This window comes from Pelecanus crispus, chromosome 4 (genome assembly GCF_030463565.1).
Source record: "Pelecanus crispus isolate bPelCri1 chromosome 4, bPelCri1.pri, whole genome shotgun sequence".
Taxonomy (NCBI): Eukaryota; Metazoa; Chordata; class Aves; order Pelecaniformes; family Pelecanidae; genus Pelecanus; species Pelecanus crispus.
The window spans coordinates 72,139,182-72,159,890 of record NC_134646.1 but is presented as its reverse complement, the minus strand read 5'-3'; the positions used below and the strand labels follow the sequence as shown (position 1 = coordinate 72,159,890).

The 20,709-nt window shown below is 38.7% G+C and overlaps 2 protein-coding genes across 2 annotated transcripts in view; one reads left to right on the top strand and one right to left on the bottom strand.

Moving 5' to 3' along the window:
* The first annotated feature begins 4,145 nt into the window (after positions 1–4,145).
* Positions 4,146–7,385, top strand: ZNF518B (zinc finger protein 518B). Its single transcript, XM_009481671.2, has one exon. The coding sequence runs from the start codon at positions 4,146–4,148 to the stop codon at positions 7,383–7,385; it is 3,240 nt and encodes a 1,079-aa protein (XP_009479946.2).
* Positions 7,386–12,270: 4,885 nt separating this feature from the next.
* The window catches only part of CLNK (cytokine dependent hematopoietic cell linker), a 35,847-nt gene continuing 27,408 nt past the window's right edge, over positions 12,271–20,709 (bottom strand). Inside the window, exons 14-17 of the mRNA XM_075709686.1 lie at positions 18,804–18,937; positions 18,344–18,421; positions 18,058–18,213; positions 12,271–12,417 (exon numbers count right to left, since the gene is read on the bottom strand). Coding sequence (XP_075565801.1) covers positions 12,271–12,417; positions 18,058–18,213; positions 18,344–18,421; positions 18,804–18,937 — 515 coding nt within the window. The remainder of the gene's footprint in view (positions 12,418–18,057; positions 18,214–18,343; positions 18,422–18,803; positions 18,938–20,709) is intronic.

Sequence of the window (20,709 nt, the reverse complement as noted above, 5' to 3'; positions counted from 1 at the left end):
AACTTCAAGAGTTTGCTAGCTCTCAGAGGAGTCCTGCTCAGAGGGAGGTGCTGGTGCAGCCCGCTGCAGTCCAGGAGAGCTCAACGGGCCTCACTTAGGACTGCTGTTTTATAGGATTGTGAGATGATTGGCTTTAGTCATAGTAAATCTCCATCCGAGCCACAATCTGGGTTGGTAATTACTGCTCTGTTTCAAAGCTGTCAGGGGTAACTTGATTGTTCTCACTCTCTGCTTCAGCCATGTAGGAGTTTCTGGTACAATTAAGGGGCACCTAACCGACCAACTCACTACACAAGATCGTGGTCTGGCAGGAATCCTTGAGGTTGTAAAGCAGTTGAAGAGAAAAAAAGGTGGTGGTGGGGGGGGATGCACTACCACATCTGTGCGCTCTGCATTTGTTCGTAACTTGAAAAATTGAGTATGTATCTTTTAGTTAAATCTTCTGCAGTATGTCTCTGCTAACCCTTTCAATATGAAACCCAATCTTCGAGGGAATCCTCCCCCCGCTCCACTCATACGGAGTGAATGGATGCTGGATTGCACCGCCTCTCTGTGTATGTTGATGGTCTCATTTTTCTGAAGTAACCAGAAAAAGCAAATAATTTGTTTTTTAATACAAGAATGAAATTACAAGGTACTTTTGAGTTTGTTTTATCCAGAATAATGATAAAGTGGAACTGTTTGCATCAAAACTTTTGTTAACTATTCAGCATTTAGGAGATTGTTGAAAAAATAGCTAGGGAGACAGTGGTGTCGCTTCAGTGTCATGTGGTTATACAGTTCTTTTCCACCTTGTACTGGGTCTGGCTGAGATGGAGTTAAATTTCTTCATAGCAGCCTGTACCTTGCTGCGTTTTGAATCTGTGGCTGAAACAGTGTTGATAACACAGCAGTGTTTTGCCTGTTGCTGAACAGTGTTTGCACAATTCAAGGTTTTCCTTTTCCCCCTTCTCTGCCTTTGCTGCAGTGAGTAGACATGGGGTGGGCAAGAGATTGGGAAGGCACACTGCCTGGACAGCTGACCAGAATTGGTCAGGGGGATAGTCCATACCATATAATGTCATGCTCAGCAATGAAAACCGGAAGTAGAGGAAGAAGAAGGGGAGAGGGGAGTTGGTTTCTAAGGTGGCTGTTGCTCAGAGACTGGCCAGGCATCGGTCTGCTTGTGGAAGGTGGTGAGTGATTTCCTTTGCATCACCTCCCTGTCTCTTTCCTTCACCTATTAAACTGCCTGTGTCTGGACCATAAGCTTTGCTCGTTTTCTCCAGTTCACTTCCCTTCCTACTTAGGGAGGGGTGGGGAGCCAGTGAGCGGCTGTGTGGCTCATTGACTGCTGGCTAGGATCAACCCACCACACATCTGAAACACAGTGGCAGTAACTCCAACAACATTCGAAATCTGGATTCTAGTAATGTTGTATTTGTCACAGGTCTGAATGAAAACTTGGTTTTGTGGTTATATACCTACTTGTTTTCACTTTCATATATAAAGCCATTGGAATTAGGAAAGTTTAGAAAGATTACTAAGCTGTTCTTTGAATTACCTCTGTTAAATTTTTCTAGTGACCTCTTGGACTGAGCAACCCAGATCTGTCTGGTAAATTGACGTGTTCTTCAAGTGTTAGTGTTTTTTGTACTTTCTTGCTTTGTAGAAGTGGTGGATCCGTTTTCATGTTGTCCCATAAGGTGAAGTTTACAGTGTTAAAAAATATAAGAAAACTCTCCACATCTTCAGTACTGGTTTTTGTGGTCAAGGATGTTGATGGCATAAAGTGCTCTGTGCTTATCTTTTGGCCAGTTAATATGGAGTGCAGTTTCAGTATCAATTGATAGCTGTTGAAAGCAAAAAAGGCAAATATTGATCTAATGTCACCCTTTCCTTTAAAATGCAATTTTAGTTCTTTCTTAAAGCTGTATAGAAATCTTCAAAGCATCTTTGGTCTGGATCTTGAGCTTATCAACATCTCTTATTATCTTTCTCCTGAAATAAAACAGTGGATCTCCTGAACATAGGCCTACCATCACACTTGTGTGTCAACAAGAATCATCTTCAGTCTAAGAAGTGATATTAGCAGGGGAAGAATGGTCCATCTGAGATTAGCAGAAACATGTGTTTTTCTTTCCTCTTTAGAATCTGGATAATAGAGGGCATAATGTTACCAACACTAGAATTGCTTAAAAAAAAAAAAATCTTCAGATCATGATACAGTAGTCATGTATACTTTCCTCCTTCCTGGGAGGCTGCCATTGATTTGTTTTTCACATCGGGATATAGAAGTTTTTGACATAGGGATGTACAGCTGTCTGCATTGCAATGAGACGAGATTACTACAGTCCTAAGAACTACCTACTGAGGAGTTTTACAGGTGTGCCACCATTCATCTGCTAAAGAGTGAAAAGTCTTGTTGTCCCTTACCAGTTTTCTAACTTATTTTTACTGCTGTTTGAGGTTACATCAGTATACTTGCTCTTTGCAGAGCCCCATCTTTAGGGCAGCATTCCTATAGCAGTCAGGGATATTGGCAGATGGAGCACAGGGAGATGCAAGAAAAACTTTCTGGATCAGATGCTTACTCCTGTCAAGCCATTGTGGAGATGTACCACAGTGTAAAGTTTTCCTCGTTTGTGTAGGATTATTGTAATACGATGCTACTTAGGTGGTCTCAGTGCTGTGCTTTTGGAGCCCAAATCAGGCCCTGCTCTTGTAGATAGACTTGGAGAGGAACTGGATTTCAGAAGCAGAAGCCTTCTGTAGGATGTATTGAAATCTAAAGGAATCTAGAAATAACCTCATGAAATAGGGTCTATACATGAATGCAAATTTATACAACAGTATGTCTGTAAGTAGGAATGTTTGAATAAGAAAGATATTGAGTAGATTTTACTTGTTGCTGTTAGCTTTGGGCTTTATCTTGTTTTATGTATGTCTCAAAAGGCTAATTTAGTTGTTTATTTTCCAAATAACAGTGGTCTCATAGTCTTGGAAAAAGCTTAAAGGCTGCGATTGTGTTAATGTTAAATATAGAAAAGAGAGAGTAAGAGTGCTGGAACCTGTGGGGCCAAATATGCTGCACAAGTTAATGTGGTGGTTTTACACTGATATTACTGTTCTCCCTCTGCCTTCTGTTGCATTGTTTATTTTGCTTGATTGACACATTCTGTATTATCAGGATGGAGTGAATTATTTATGTGCTTGTCCACATATATAGAAGTGATTACACTGTGATATTAATAGAAGTGAAAGTAATTAATTTTGCAGCCACAGATTGTTTTGACTTCATTACTTCGAGAACATGTAAAGTATAAATCACACCTTGTTATGAATTAGTGTTCAAGACTTTGGATCTGAAACATTGGTGCTGATTAGAAAAGAACTTCCTTCTGTACCTCAGGAATTTCCATGTTAACTTAAAAATCCTTATATTTAAAAACAACTCATAGTTGTGTGTTTCTAGTAACCATTGTAGTCATCTCCTTTTTCCTGCTGGGATTCACAAATGAGTGGCATCTGCAGTGTTTCATAATATCTTTTCCTGAGTTAAGGGCTGCATATGAACTGAAATCGTACTCTTGCTCAGTTCTGTTCCTAAGTGTCTTTCTTGTTAGGCTTATAAATACATTTCTTAAATGTAAAATTTTTCATGACATGGAAGAAATAGCATGAACTCCCTAAGTTTTGATGCATAGCAGATACTTTTATGAATTTATGAACATTTTGAGTAAGAGCAAACTTAAAGGATTATTTGATTGGGTATGTTTTGCTTAGAGTTAATCGATATATGTGTAGAAATCAATCAGTGGTATATTAATAGTAGACTTGCACTCTGTAATTCAGGTGTAGTCCACTAATTTTAATTAGTTACTAGTTCAGTTATTAGTTCATTGTATTTCAATAAGTGAATTGTAACTAACTTAATCTTCTGTTTCTTATTCTTTAGTGCTGCAAGTTGATTGAATAAAATTAAGAACATGGAATATAATACGGATGCAGTTCCTTGAGCACCATTTCTTCCAAAGTGCATATTCTGCAGATTGTTGGCCTGAATGATTGATTGATAAGCAGCATATACAAGACTAATATCAAGAAAACATTCCGTCTGTTGCTTCTGTGTTTGACAAATCTGGTGTAGAGTCACGTCTTCTGAAATGCAGTTGAAAAAAATGAGGGAAATTTTACCAAGATTGTACCCTGGCCAAGTTAATGATAAAAATTCCTTAACTACATCCCCAAAGCAATCTTCTGAGGATAAAACAAACCCATCAAAAGGGGATGATGACCAGAACTGCTGTTACCAAGGGACTGAGGCTGAGAATAATAAGTTGTCACTGATAAGCTGTATAAAATGCAGAAGTGTTCAGCAAGTTTCAATGCAAGATATAGAAAAGCATAAGAAGCTTGGGTGGACTGAAGACAAAAATCTCATCTGCAAGAAGTGCAGTCGTATTACACCACCAGCTTTCCATTTTGTTCCTGGGGGTGCCAATGCTGTAGACTTTGAAAAACATGAAAAAAAATCCCCAAGTAAAACCCAGAAAACATTTAAAGTTAAAAACTTCCTGCCAGGTAAATACTACTGTGATAAATGTAGATTTTCAACAAAGGATCCTTTGCAGTATAAAAAGCATGTAGGTCAACATGAAGAAATTAAATTTATTTGTTCCCACTGTAGTTACGTATCCTACACCAAAGGAGAATTCCAGAGACATTTGGTGAAACACACTGGAACTTTTCCATATCAGTGTGAATACTGTGAATATGGTGCTGTTAGACATGACTATATAGTAAAACATACGAGAAGAGTACATGAAACACCCACAAAAAGGCTGTCAAATACTATCGTAAACCACAAGCAAAAGAAGCTGAGTCAAAGCACTTTATTTGAAAAGCAGAAATATGATAAAATTCCTTTTCAGAATGAACTTTCAAATTTGCCTTCAAATATGGTTTGTGAGTTTCCAGATAAAGTAACTAAAACAGTCTGTTCGTCTCATGATGTAGAATGTAGTGTAAACACAACGTCAGTCCAGGATAAAACAATATTGGAGCCATCTGAAATAAGCATATGTGAGAATCAAAGTGTTGAAGTTGAGGTTTATTCTCCAAAAACGGAGCCTTTACAACCTGGGATGCCTTTAACAGTAATTGCACCATCTGAACTTGTAGTTCCTTCTAACTGTTTAGCTCAGATAGTAGAGATTAAAATAGTGAATGGAGCACAACAGCTGGTTCTTAAACTAATTCCTATGAAAGAAGCCACTTACAAACCTGTGAACGGTGCTGAAGAGGAACTTGAGAATCAAGGTACAGAACGATCTGCAGAAGGAAAAAAAACATCTTCTGTATCTCAAAATGAGTTATTAACCATGGAAGTGAATGTAGACAAATTATCCAGTATTAGTGACCAGCTTAATTTGGATAGTACATATGACAAGAATTCTGAATGTGTTTGTTTTTCTGATTCTCCACTCTCAGACTGTAACTCTGTATCTATACAGAGGGAAGATGCATCAAAATTATGCTTTCAGTTGGTGAAAGGTATTGATGTCCATTCAGGTGTTATAGAACTTTGTTCTCCGTCTCTGGTGATGAATAGTACTGAAAAAAAAAGTGATGTTAAATCGTCGAGGTGGGAAGTAGATAGAAAAAATAACTTGCATTATGACTTGTATTGTTATGAAGAAGGTGTGGATATACCCCCTCCAAAATATGCTGCTATTTCTGAAGAGAAAAGTTCCAAGAACATTTCAGTAGAAGCCACTCAGGAGGGCAAAATTTCCTCTTCTTCTGCAGTTCTTAAACAAAAGGATATATTGCCTCTAAAGAGGGATGACAAAGAATGTAGGAGTCTGCCAGTCAGCTCTACAGAAATACATTTAGCTGGTAAAAGTTTTGATAAAAAATCTGTTACATGTTCTGAAGCAGGAAAAAACTTTCCTGTCACTAAAACTCCGCCTTGCGAGGACACGACTTTTGGCTTTAGCAAAGTAAAGAGAGCTGAAAGCATAAGTCAAAAGAACAATCTTCTTCTGGAATCATTAGAACTACAGAAGATGGAAAATAAAGGCAACTCTTTTGAGGGACCTGTTATTTCGTCTGTATTTTCTCTTAGCTCTGGGGCTGAAAATGTTCCAGAGGGTGTCAGATGGGATGACACAACGTGCAATAAGAAGTCAGCAACATTGCTGTGTAGAAAGATTGCTCAGCTCATGTCTGCTGCTGAATCTAACGTGAAATCCATGTCTTTGAGATGTCAAGGTTCTAGTAAAAAGGTGCTTTTCCCTCAAGAAAATTCAGCAAGCTGTGAGAGGGTTGTTCCTGCCACTGAAGTGGAACAGTCTGCATCTTTGCCTCAAGTGCACGGTGGAAGCAGTGTGATTAGTTGTGAAGAACACAGTAAAGATCAGTTGCTTACATTTGCAAGAACATCTAAAAGCAGGGTGACTAAAAATTCCCATGTTGCTACTCCAGTGTTTATCCCCAAAGGGACAATGCTGAGAGTGCTGAATGCTACTAGCAGTCAAAAATCAAACGGAATAGAAAACGGGAGTGAAACATCAGCTCCTTCTGTGTATTGCAATGAAATGTTTCTGCCTCGCCCAGTTCCCGTCAGTGTTTCTGAGACACTTAGCAGTAATTTGCCATGTTTGCCTAATCAGAGTGAGCCAAATGCTCAGTCCCGAAATATATCACTCAGGCAAAGACCAAAGCGAGAGGCAAGTGTTAAAAACAAACAAACTGGTGTACCCTTTCAGAAAACCAGTGATGTGAGTAAGCAAAGCAAACCCTACTCAAGAAGTCAACTAGGTCCCAAAAACAAGGTGAAACAAGCAAGCTTCAAGGAACTTCCTAAGAGGAAAACAAGAACTCAGTCAGAAACCAGTTCAAGTTCTGACATGTCATATCTGTTGACAGCAAGACGCCTTCGCCTTGTCCCTCTGAGAGCGAATCAGTTGATAAAATGCCCTCGTCGTAACCAGCCAGTTGTGGTACTAAACCATCCTGATGTTGACTCGACAGAGATAATTAATGTCATGAAGACTATCAACAAGTATAAAGGTCAAGTCCTGAAAGTAGTTCTGTCAGAAAGGACAAGTAGTTGTCTTGGTGTCAAACGTTATCGAAAGCGTCTTACTCTTCAAAATGTTGAGACAGGAAACCAAGCAAAAAAGCAGAGTATGCTAAAAATGAAACTAAAAAAGACCCATAAAAACAACTACCAGGTGGTGGAAACTTCACCAGCTGAAACACTTCAGTGTATGTTTAAGTGTTGGTTTTGTGGAAGGGTATATATGGACCAAGAAGAATGGATAAGTCATGGACAGAGGCACTTGATAGAGGCAACCAAGGGTTGGGATGTTCTTTCTCTTCCAGCAAAAAAGCATTAACTGAGAGACTAGGGGGTTTTCCCTCTTAATGAGTGCCACTAACTTGCTTGGAAAGTAAGATTGAAATAACTGCTTTATTTTGCCAAAAGGTCTCTACTGTTAGCAAAGTGGGAGAGGGGAGCAGAGTTACAGAGATACAGAGAAGCTGATGGTGAGGATTAAGCACTACTTTGCACTCTCATGTTTGAAATCTGTATGGGAGGTCAACTTCATATGTTCCATAGGAGAAATTTGAAGAAGATTTGCTATGCAAGCATCTTTCTAGTTACCATTGTCTGTGTTAGGATACTGTGCAGTAACTGGTTTGTACTAGGTCTATATGGATTAAAATCATAGACGATGAGATCTTTGTAAATTTAACAGGGTTTAGTTTGCATTATTACAGCATGGTGTTTCAGAGGTCGAGCATACGTGTGCTCAAAAGCACCTTTGATCCTCTGCGGGCAGCGAGTGTGTATCATAATTTTTAGTGGCAAATTACGCACCACGCATGAAAAGTAAAACTTGAATGCAAGTACTCTGTTTCAGTGAGACAAAACCACTTCTGCTGACTTCACAGGAGATACAAGGGTGTAAATGAATCTGTGGGATCAGAGTTACTCCCACTAGGTCAGATAGCACTAAAAAGTTTAATTTTGTTTAGTTCTTAGTCTTTACCTAGCCTTTATTGCGTAGATGTGCGAAAGAGAGAACACTGTCAGCTTTCTGTACCGTCTTCGTTCTGAGCAGGCAGAGCTGGAGATATCATCAGGCTTGGACCAGTAGGAGAGGGAAGCTTTTCTCTATGTGGTCTCAAGGCTGTTAGGAAATCTAAGGAAGTAATAGCCAAACATAAACCCTCTACCACCGTGTGTGTAGCCTGATAGAAACACATTTGCAGAATTGGACATTTGGTTACAACTGTAGCTGGTGCATTAATGATTCTTTACTGGGGAACTTGCTGAAGATGAAGACTTTTCAAAATGAAAAACCATGTTGCACAGCTTTTACATTGACAGTGTTGAACCAGATTTTCAGTGCAATCTGTCATCCTTCTTAATCTTAAGAATTTAGACGTTGTTAGAATATATTTTTTGTAGGTCTTAATTCATACAAGCATGTGCCTAGTTACATATGTATGGCTAACGTGTATCTACTGACTTCAGTGCAGTGTAAACATTGGTCAGTTGCTTAAACACTTTCCTACATCAGGGCCAAATTTCAGGTTTTTAGTGAAGAAGAGGGATGGATGATACTGAAGTCTAGTGTTTCTGTACATGTACAATAGTTGTTTTTCTTCATCTTGTCAATTTTAAATCATTTTAAAATCATACAGAATGAACTATATTGAAGCACATATTGACAATTAAAAACTTCTTACATTTTTACAGATGAGAAGATCAATACTGACTCTAATGCTGGATGTGTGTTTTATGTTTGAACTGGGACTACTCTTGAAAAACTCATAGTTCCTAACTCTTTTCACTGTTGGTGCATTTTTGTAAACAGTTTAAGCTGGGAATATTTTTTTTATATACTCCAGCAGATTATACATTGTTTTGATAAAGTTATGTATTGTATCTGTATTGAAATGTAAATATTTTAAAACTACATCTGACTGAGGCTTATTTTCAAAACCAGTTAAAACATTGCTCTCCAGTCATTTTGCAATACAGTGTTAAAATCCTTCAGATAGCTGGTGCTTAAGTCGGATCTTTTTCATCATATACACGTGGAAAATTTTTGTATCATTTGTATCAGACAAACCTGTTCCACAGAACAAACTTCCTTTTGTCTGTTTTGTCAATAATAATGAAATGACAGTTCTCATTTTGTATTCAAATGGAATTATATTTTTTTAGATGGGTACACTAGAGGGTTTTTTCACTTCATATACTTTGATGCCAAACTTAACAGTACTATTTGCATTTTCGATTGTGAAAATAGCTTCCATTTTAAAATTCTGGCATACCACATATAATAAATATTGAATTGTTAACATAAGAAAAAACACGGTTAAAATTCCTCCTTTGTTTTAACTCCTTCAGTCCAGGTTACTGTTTGAATTAATTTTGTTTCTTTAGAAGCTACTAAATAAATAGTTTTGAATTTGCTTCCTAAGAGTTGTCACTGGCAAAATTAGAACATTCCACATGAAAGATGTACTGGGGGAGGGACGGGGAAGTGTTGCTGCTCAGCATTATAAGCTCTAGGAGGTTTAAGTATACTACTAATGCTTGTCTTTTGTAAGTAAGTTTACTGTTGTAGTAAACATCTGCAAAGCTTTGTATGTCACTGCCATAATCTGCTATGTCAATTGTTAAGCTGTGTGTTCTTCATGAGTTTAATTTTAAAAAAATTCTTTTTTTAACACCAAAACTTTTGTAAGTTAAATTGTATGGTGGCTATGAAACTCGTAAAGCAGATTGTCATGCCCCTTTTCCTTTTTACGAGCTCTGCCAAACTCTACTTAGCAGCTTCTGTTTTGTTAATGTTCATTCTTATTATTAGATAGTGTCATGTCAGAACAACTTCATTCAAGTTTAACAGTCTCAGTGGTTTGAGAGAAATAATGATAATGAATGTTCTCTTGCATTTCAATGCAGCATTGAGAAATAAAAAGGGGTATTAGGTTTGCATGGCAAGGTTTTGGTAGCGGGAGAGCTACAGGGGTGGCTTCTGTGAGAAGCTGCTAGAAGCTTCCCACCATGTCCAATAGAGCCAATGCCAGCCGGCTCCAAGAGAGACCCATCGCTGGCCAAGGCGGAGCCCATCAGTGACGGTGGTAGCGCTTCTGGGATAACATATTTAACAAGGGGGAAACAAAAAACATGCTGTGCAACAGCAGCTGGAAGAGAGGAGTGAGACTATGTGAGGGGAACAACTCTGCAGACACCAAGGTCAGTGCAGAAGGAGAGGGAGGAGGTGCTCCAGGCACTGGAGCAGAGATTCCCCTGCAGCCAATGGTGAGGCAGCCGTCCCCCTGCAGCCTATGGAGGTCCATAGTGGAGCAGATATCCACCTGCAGCCCATGGAGGACCCCACGCTGGAGCAGGGGGACGTGCCCAAAGGAGGCTGTGACCCCCTGGGAAGCCCACACTGGAGCAGGCTCCTGGCAGGACCTGTGGCCCTGTGGAGAAAGAGGAGCCCATGCTGGAGCAGGTTTGCCAGCAGGACTTGTGACCCCGTGGGGGACCCATGCTGGAGCAGGCTGCTCCTGAAGGGCTGCATCCCGTGGGAGTTACCCACGCTGGAGCAGTTCATGAAAAACTGTAGCCCGTGGGAAGGACCCATATTGGAGAAGTTCATGGAAGACTGTCTCCCGTGGCAGGGACCCCACGCTGGAGCAGGGGAAGAGTGTGAAGAGCCCTTCCGTGGGAAGGAAGGAGTGGCAGAGGCAACGTGTGATGAACTGGCCACAACCCCTACTCCCCGTCCCCTTGTGCTGCTTAGCGGGAAGAGGTAGGGAAGTTGGGAATGAAGTTGAGCGTGGGAAGAAGGGAGGGGTGGGGGGAAAGTGTTTTTATGATTTGGTTTTATTTCTCATTACCCTACTCTGATTTGATTGGTAATAAATTAAGCTAATTTCCCCAAGTCAAGTTTGTGTTGCCTATGACAGTAATTGGTGAATGATCTCTCCCTCTCCTTATCTTGACCCAGGAGCTTTTTGTTTTATTTTCTCTCCCCTGTCCAGCTGAGGAGGGGAGTGATAGAGCAGCTTTTGTGGGCACCTGGCATCAAACCCACCACAAAGGTTTGCAAGGAAATAACAACCAACTTCTAAATTTCTTTAGAGCTAGTTTGTGCCACTCTACATACCACATCATAAATTGGGTTAGAATGACATGTTTTTGGGCTTGAATATTTTTATTTTTCTTGTTCCTATTCTGTAAGGATAATTAACTGATGTTGCTTTCTTGGTATATTCCAATTACCTAGTCAAACTTTGAAGTGTGCTTAGAAAGGAAGATTATGGATGCTTTGCAGATAAATACTGATGTTTGCCTTTCATACTTATAATCAGTTTACTTAAGCCTTTCAAAACTGAAATTATATGAATAAATATTACCATATTTTTTCTGGAAAAATACCACCTTCTTGTCGTCTTTGATACAAACTGGAATGTGTTTTCTTGCTAAGTTTGAAGCACATCTACTGTTCCTACTGATGATTTTTATCTCTACCTTTGCACATGATATGAATTCAAAGGGACCGTTTGCATAATGGTCCCACTATGTAAGTGGTTGAAGGGTCAGATACGGAATACAAGTATCTGCTACTTAAGCTAAAGAATAAGTGTTAGTTAAGTAATAGAATTTACATAATTAAAGGTAGCTTTATAATCTGCTCCAATACCTATGAACACCAGCTGACACCCACTGACTTCAGTGGCTGCTGAGCACAGCTTGTTATTGTGCAAACACATATGCAGACTAAGTGAAATTGTTAAACAGTGAATAGTCAGATAAATAGCATTTAATGTGTATTTTTAAAAGCAAGAATATTTTTTTATATAACTAGCATGCTTTATTAAGTTTTGCTACTAACTGAACTTCAGTGACATTTAGGTAAGCAAGACTGAATTTGGTTTTTGTCTTGTGTTAGAAGGTACAGTGCAAGATAAGCAAATTTCTCAATCATTGTAAAGATATCAGGATTTGGTCTCTTAACACTTTTTTGTGAATTAATACAATGGCATATACTTTACCTGTGTCCTCAAAGTTAAAAACAAATTACAAGAATCAAAAAATAGAGTAGTATATTCTCAGTTGAAGAGAAGTTTTTTTAGTGGAACATTTAGAATGCTTCATAATAATATGGGGAGCTCCTCACTCAAAGGTTAATCTGATTGTTGAGACATTTAAATAATTGTTCTATTTACATCTATGCAAACAAATCGGTGACGTTAAGGCAGAAAACATCTTTTGCGCAACTTGAATGGATATGTAAGGTAGCATTGTTCTCTCTGGATTCCTGATTTATCCTTCCCATCAATGAGTGTGATGGGAACAGATTTGTAGAAGTCAATGATTTCTTTCACAGAATTAAATTTCTGGGGGGAAAAAGAAAAATTGTAATCAGTGATTGAAAACGGAATTGCCAGATGTTTTTGTCTATAACATTAAAAGACTTGCAAATGACAGTATTAGAAATAGGCAACATTTTGCATATGTTTATGATTAGATTAGATAGAAGCTATCATAAAAGGAAAAGCACCAGAATTTAATCCTCTTAATTCCTTTGTGTCTCTGTCTTGTGTAGGAGAAAGCAGCTGTCTGCTTAGGGCAAAAGGGGAGCATGTTTAAGCCCTGAGAATACACTGTCACCTGTAAAAGTTCGTGATGGTAGATGTGATGATAGATTTTGAAAAGATGAAGCAACTGTAAATCATTACTAACTTTCACCTATCAAAAGTTACACTTAATTAGCAGTACATGATATTTTACACTGCAACTTTCTTTGTGGCTTTTTAAATGTACCTTCTATTTTCCCATTCAGTTTACTGAGAAAATTGCTATGAAACCCCTTTAAAGTATGGAACAAGAGTGTTCTCGGCAGGCCTTTAGTCTGGTTCTCTGATGTTCAAAACAATGACATCCTCCAAGCCTGTTCCTAAAATAGTAAAGGTGTGGTTCAAGGTTCCTGAACTGATCAAGCAGCAATGGAAAGCTATCCAAGGTATTTATCTTCATCTGTCCTGGTGGGAGTTTCTTAAGCCTACCATTCCGATTGTTAGCAGTCCTTCAGTTTAAATAGTTCTCTTCCCTGTGTGTAACTTGTAAGCTCTCATCATACCACTAAGCTGTCATCATACCCGTGTTTCTCATCTTGAGCTATTCTTTAGACTACACAGTAATGCAAGCTTACTGTGACATTAATACTTACCATGTATCTATATTATATTACATTTACTATAAGCATGGGCATTCATTGTATATGTGATGGTATCTCATGGTATTCTCTGTCATTTCCACCTGATCCATGCCTTGTTTATAACAAGAGAATCCAATTAAATGTGATTTGGTGTAATGGTTCCTGTATTATTTTAAGATGAAAATTTGATCTCAAAACCAGTGTGCTATTTTTTTAAAGTTTTGTTTTTATAATTTTTACTTGTGTACATTTGTTCCTCTGCTGTTTTGTCTTTGCCTTATGTTCACGATTACTATTGCTACTAGAAATCTAGGCAAAACTGGTTTGTATTTCATGTAATACCAAAGTAATCCTAACTTTTTTTTTATTCTCAACTTACTCTTTATCAGGGTCAGTTCCTTTTCTGTTTTGTAATGTTTTTTGCTGATTGGAAAGTTAAAAAGTCTTACTGTAATTGTTCATATGCTCTGCAATTTAACTTGGCCTCACTGGGCTAATGTCATGTTATTCATTACTGTATCTTTTAGCTGTAGCTCTTTGGTAATTAGGGAAAAATGTCTCAGCTGTTACTTAGATTTTTTTTTTCCTATTTTATTTTGTCCTGTACTCTTATTTGATTTAGTGAGATTTAAAATATTAATCTCTGAGTCTCTTCATGGCTGCTAGAACATGAAGTTGACTTAGAAATCATACTGATGAGCACTGATGGTCCAGAACTTTACATCCTTGGCCCTTTTAATGGAAACCCACATTTTGTTAGGTGTAAAGACACCTAAAGACATGAAGAAAATTCAATTCTTCAGAGTTGTTCATTTCCCTTCACTGTTTGAAAAGACTCAAACAGATCTCTGCTGTCTTAGGAATGTTGTATCTGCTGTTCTGGGGAGATAGGAATAGGGTCTCAAGGATTGCTCCTTGAGGTGTAGTTTTGAATTGTGTTGGGGTGGTGGTAGGACTCTGGACTACATGTTGCACATCCTGAGTGAGAATAGTTCGTCCTTGAACTGTCATTTAAGCTGTGGACAAGTTGTTTACCATGTAAATATCTCTCTCAGTTGAAAGTATTAGCATCCCCGACAGGTGTTCACTGTGCCCATTTTCCTGGCAGTAACTTTTGACATAACGCTGTCAGTGGAAGACATTGTGGAAGTGCTCCCTCATCTGCTCTAAAAGTCAGGCCAGTTTAATGGCTGATGAAGGTAGTTGTAGCTAATCCATTTGACTCACTTTGAAATGAACTGAGTTGAATTGATGTGACTTCTATGACCAATGGTTTGAAAATGAAAGGTAGCTGCAAATAGTGATAGGGAGTGGTGAGAATGGAGAAAACGTCTGTGGCCAGAACAGCAAGATCCAGAGACACACGTCAGGCCATGCTCTAAGCTTGTGTATAAAACAGGCACTGAGTTGAAGAGGAGCCTACTTCTGCCTTTGATTTTTAGTTACTGCATTGTGAGCTGAGCCTGACGCTGCAGACATGCTAAAAACATGTATGTTGTGTGTGGCAGATCTAGTTTTGCGAAGGTGCTAAGAAAAATACTAAAATTTTGTGTCATGATAAGCTTTAAGTGTGAGCAAGGTTTTGATTTCTTTATCTTCAAAAGAACTGTGTACATAAAAAGAAGCAGCATTACAGGTATCTCTGGATCTTTAATACTGAAAACTGACTGGAGTGGGGGAAGGCAACAGCCAAGTAAAGGGTGCTCAGGACAGCAGTTTTGAATGTAAATGCCTAAATTCCACATATGTCCCATTCGGGGATCTGATCTTTATAGCTTTATGTGATTTAGCCTTTAGTGAGTTCAGTATAATATATGAAATATGTATGTAGATGTGAACATCTGTGGCTAAATTGCTAGCAAAAGATACAGCTCTACTAACAGCATGTGTGGTTGGTGTGTGGTTTTTTTTTTTTCTTTTTCCTCTGCTTGTATTCATTCTATTCCAGCTTGATACTAATTTAGCTGCATGGGACTTCAGTTACTTGCCGTTGATCACCATTACATTGACATAGAAGTAACAGTTTTTAAAAATAAACAGAAATATGATCAATGCTTTTTCCCCCCTTATGGCCTTAGAAGGCTATATGAGAGCTAATGATGCACTCATGAAAGTTGAATTAAATACAATTAAAAAAATTGTTAATCAGAAATCTTTTTTGATCATACAAAGTGTTAACACCTAATACACTGTATGTGAAAAATCAAAGAGTTGCAATCAGATAGGGAAAACTCTTAATTATGTGTAAGAAAAAACAAGTTTTTAATGGATGGAAATAGACTAATCCAAAAGCGGAAAAAATGCTGCAGAAAATCAGTAAGATTGAACCTTTCAATAAAATGAACAACTGGGGAGAAATGTAATAGGTTTGCACCTGTTTGTTGTTGTTTAGGTTGCTTTCTCTTTAGCAGGTGAAGAAGGCATGTTCAGCTAATCTAGATAAAGCAGCTGGTCTGTCTGCATTGCATACTGCAAAATGTGGTGTAACAAAGGGCTTCCCTGTGGAGGGACAATGCAGAGCACTCTGCAAAGCATTTTAACAGGCACTGGAAAATTATAAGCAGCAATTTTGCTGTAATTCACAGCCTTACAAATTTTTTTCACCCTCCTGAGATGAGAACCCTAAGCAAGCTGCAGAAGTTGAGATGGCAGTTTTCAAGAAAGACCATTTTTGGGCAATCCTTTCAGACTGCCTGAGATGGAAGTAGCTCTGCTGAGCAAGGCTGGTGCCGTTGATTGTTCATTGTTGCACGTGTGCTTTGTGCCCAGTCCAGTGTTAAGTTTATGTCTGCTGCTGAGAATAATGCATAGAAGTGGGAGGCTGTCATTTCTGTGGCTCCCTGGTACTCCACATAGCTGGCTAGCAAAACAATTCAGAAACTTTTCTGTTGTAGTTGATTTATGGGAGGATTTCTGAATTCAAGAGAAACAATACTCTATTAAAAAGGAAGGCTTGAGGTAACGTCATGATTACAGATTTGGCCTGGTAAAGCCAAGTCTTAGATATACTGTTGGTTATAAACTAGATGTTTGAAATCCTTATTCTGGAATTGTAGCTTTCCAATTTGACTGTTGTCAGTCCAGACCCACTGTTTAAGATATGTACTTTCTGTGCACAAGTTGGAACATACAACAAAGTCTTATATTTTGGTATTTCCTGAGATGGGAGGGATTGTGTTCTCCTTCCTTTTAGTTCAGCAAAAATTGTTCACGTATTGCTCAGGTAATTTTCTAGTTGCCTTAATTGTTAAATCTGTTAAAATGATAAAAATTTAGTTTTATATCTTTATTCTGTAGTGTACCATACATAAACTACAGTATCCTGTAGAGTACCATATTAAGTTCCATTCCATATTTTACTTAGTCATTGTTTCTAATCTGAGCCTTTTTTAATCAGGGCCATTACAGGAATACTGAACAATGGAAGAACCACAGAAAACTAAACTTGCTTTCTCCTAAATCATATTAAAACTCCAGGAAATAGTCTGGGAGGTTCACGTCAGAAATGAAGACAATGTTTTAAAGACTGATGGTTCACTGCAGCAATGCCAGGGTGATGGTACATGCAGTGCAGTTCTTGATTTGTTAGACCCTTCTGCTTCCCAAACTTTTTCAGTGTGCTTGAACAGTGAAGGATTTTTTTTTCCTTGTTATTAAAGCAGTGTTCCTGAAGAAAACTTGCCAGTAAACCTTGCCCGTCATCTCTGAAAGCTCATGAATCCTATCCCACGTTTTCTAATAAGAATCCAAATGTCAATCTTGGACCTGCCAAATGTATCAAGTTAGCTTGGGTCAGTTTTGATTTCATTTTTTTTTTAAATCTATCTATAGAAAAGATAAGTTTTGAAAGTATCGACATGCATGAAAAGGACATAATTGAAGATTCAGCTAGAGAGGCTTTGCTGCTTCACCTTAGTTGGATTTGTCTGTTGTTTACATAGCTAATAACCCTTGTAGTTTGTTGCTTTGCTTTTTTGCTGTGCAGCTGGTCCTCCCTTATGCTGAACTTCATGCTCAGCTAAGCATTCTTGAAGTTTCTTTTAATTTTTTTTTGCAAGTATCACATCTGTATAGAGATGACTGTTTCAGTTTTTCACACAAGAAAAAAAAAGTTAAGAAATGCAGATACAGTATTTGTTGTTTAACCATATAGGTAGATTAAGAATTAGGCTCTTACCATGAATATAATTGAATTTAATTATGTAAAAAAGCATTGCTAATCTAAAAGGATTTTCTAATTGAAATTTACCATATCTGAAAGACTGATTGGTGGGGACTCACATGATTTAATTGCTTCTGAATATCCATGAAAACTTTTGTTCTATTTCCTCTTTTTTTTTCAAATGAAATTGATTCCCCTTTTGTTACATGAGAGACAGACAATAAGAGACATTATGCAGCAATAACAGCAACAGGCCATGCAGATATGTAGAGTTGTGTATATTTTAAAATATCTGCTTGTATTATAACAAGTTAAAAATAAGTGCTAAAATAATATGCATACCTGGAAAGCAAGGACTTTTCTTTCCTCTTTGCAGGTGTTACTTAGAGTAGGTAAAAGTATTACAAGTACTTAGGAAATTTTCACATTGATTTAAATCTGAATAGGAGCATGGTATGGAATACTCAGTTTTAAATTATTATCTTGAAGTTGCTTGAAACTTTGAGACATATTTGAAATAAGAGTATTGTACAAGAAACTTTAATGAAACAGCAAGTTTGTTATGTCGGAGAGTGTATAACTAATCTTTAGTGTTAAGAACATATGAAGTGTGACATAAAAGCAATAGACTACAACATTAGATGGGATTTTACTTACATCATCTCCTCTGAGCCCTGTTCCCAGTGCATATTGTTGGCTGTCTTCCAGAAAACGTACTTTAATGTTGTATACTCGTCTTCCATAATAGACAACCAAAACATATGGTTCAGTGTTTGATTTCTTTGAACAATCTCTAACCAAGAATGTCTCATCCTGTGTGACACAGATTTAAATCATGGATTGTATGGTTAGTTCACAAAAAACTTTGTAAGCCATCATGGACAGTTTACAGTCGTTTTCACCAAGAATTTACACCCCAGGCTTTGAGGTAAATTGTACTTACAGTGTTTTCCTGTAGCAGTGCCTTCTCTGCTTCATGGCGATCATATTCTCCAATGTACCACTCATATTTTTTTAAATCCTTAATTTTAAGATAGTATAATCAGTGTATAGAAATTAACCACAGCTGGCAGAAGCAAAAGCCAGTGAAAATAGATTATATCTAATCTTCATTTAAAAGCAAGTTTAGCACAGCTTATAAAAAATAATCGTAATGCATCTATATTGAGAAGTTGAGTTTTCCTGTTAGGAAATCTGATTCAAATTAGACAGGTAAATTCTTATCTGTGGTTTCAAGAGCTCATATTGGACTGTTTTCAGGGGTGCTGAATACCCACAGATTTCAGACCATTTAACTTTTCAGGTAAGCCTTTTCAGTAAACAGCAGTTCTTATGGTATGCGTGTGCCCTGTAGTGATTATCCTGTTTTCTAAAAACGTGTCTCCTTATGAAGTATTCTTTACCTCTAAAGTGGGTTGGGTAAGAGATTGCATTTCCCATTTTCCAAGTGAATGTTTTGATTTATTTTTGCATGCTGTGTACAGCATAGGAGATGGTGACCTCTTCACTGACAAATTCTCTACATTTAGCGTGGACCCTGTAAAAGTAAATTCAGAAGGAAAAAGTTGTATTTTTTAAACTGAAGTTATAGTTTAATTTTACCCTATCAATTTTACTTAGTAAGTCTGAGAATAGCATAATTTACAGTTTAGAAATACAGTATTGTGATATTAACCTTTAAAATTTAGAGCTGTCAGTTATGAGTGGTCTTGTGCTAATGCAGCACCAGTGATTTCAGCTTCATGCCCCAAGAGATTTAACACATTGGTTTCCTGATGTTTTTTAACTGACATCACTCTGCCAGGTTCTTGCACACGTAAACACAGCAAAATATTAAAGATAAACTATTAATAAAATAGAAAATGCTAAATAAAATAATACATATGGGACAAATGTAAAGGTTCATTCTATTCTGCTTTCACCTTTTGAACCCCTTGTGTTTGTGTTGGATCAAAGCTGCTGTTACGTTGGATCATATTAAAGCCCCTTATCCCATTGCCAGCTAGCATTCTTTCCAGCAAGCTGTTGAAACCTTAAAAGATTCAGAGGTTCTGCCGTGCTGATGAATTTCAGTCTGCTCTGTGACTTTGAGTCGCTGAGGTGAGCAGCTCCAGTGCCAGCAGGGTCCAAACATTTGAATTGAAAGAAAATTGTAGGATAGCAGGGGGAAAGGCCACTTGTTTGTTCTGTCCCTGTTGTTTCATGAGGGCAATGAATCTACAGAGTGAAAAGGAGATTGTGCTGTCCCAGAGAGCCTGAATGACCAAGAACAGTAGGAGGGATGGTAGGAAGTGTCTGAAGTGGGGATGGGTGTGGGGCACCTAGGAAAAAGACCAAGGTCGTGTTATTTATATGTACTCCATCTAAAATATAGAATCATAGAATGCTTTGGGTTGGAAGGGACCTTTAGAGGTCATCCAGCCCAACCCCCCTGCAGTGAGCAGGGACAGCTTTAACCACATCAGGTTGCTCAGAGCCCCATCCAACCTGACCTTGAATGTTGCCGGGGATGGGGCCTCCACCACCTCTCTGGGCAACCTGTGCCAGTGCTTCACCACCCTCATTGTAAAAAATTTCTTTCTAATGTCTAGTCTAAATCTATTCTTCTTTAGTTTAAATCCGTTATTCCTTGTCCTGTCACAACAGGCCTTATTAAAAAGATTCTCCCCATCTTTCCTGTAGGCCCTCTTTAAGTATTGGAAGGTCACAATAAGGTCTCCTCGCAGCCTTCTCTTCTCCAGGCTGAACAACCCCAACTCTCTCAGCCTGGCCTCATAGGAGAGGTGCTCCAGCCCTCGGATCATTTTGGTGGCCCTCCTCTGGACCCGCTCCAACAGGTCCATGTCCTTCTTGTGCTGAGGACTCCAGAGCTGGACGCAGTACTGCAGGTGGGGTCTCACCAGAGCAGAGCAGAGGGGCAGAATCACCTCCCTCGACCTGCTGGCCACGCTGCTTTTGATGCAGCCCAGGGTACGGTTGGCTTTCTGGGCTGCAAGTGCACATTGCTGGCTCATGTCCAGATTTTCATCCACCAGTACCCCCAAGTCCTTCTCCGCAGGGCTGCTCTCAATCCCTACATCCCCCAGCCTGTACTGATATCGGGGGTTGCCCCATCCCAGGTGCAGGACCTTGCACTTGGCCTTGTTGAACCTCATGAGGTTCACACAGGCCCACCTCTCCAGCTTGTCCAGGTCCCTCTGGATGACATCTCGTCCTTCTGGTGTGTCAGCTGCACCACTCAGCTTGGTGTCGTCTGCAAACTTGCTGAGGGTGCACTCGATCCCACTGTCTATGTCATTGATGAAGATG

Excerpts from the sequence above, each read along its gene's own strand:
- ZNF518B (XM_009481671.2), top strand. The coding sequence starts at position 4,146 with ATGCAGTTGAAAAAAATGAGGGAAATTTTACCAAGATTGTACCCTGGC.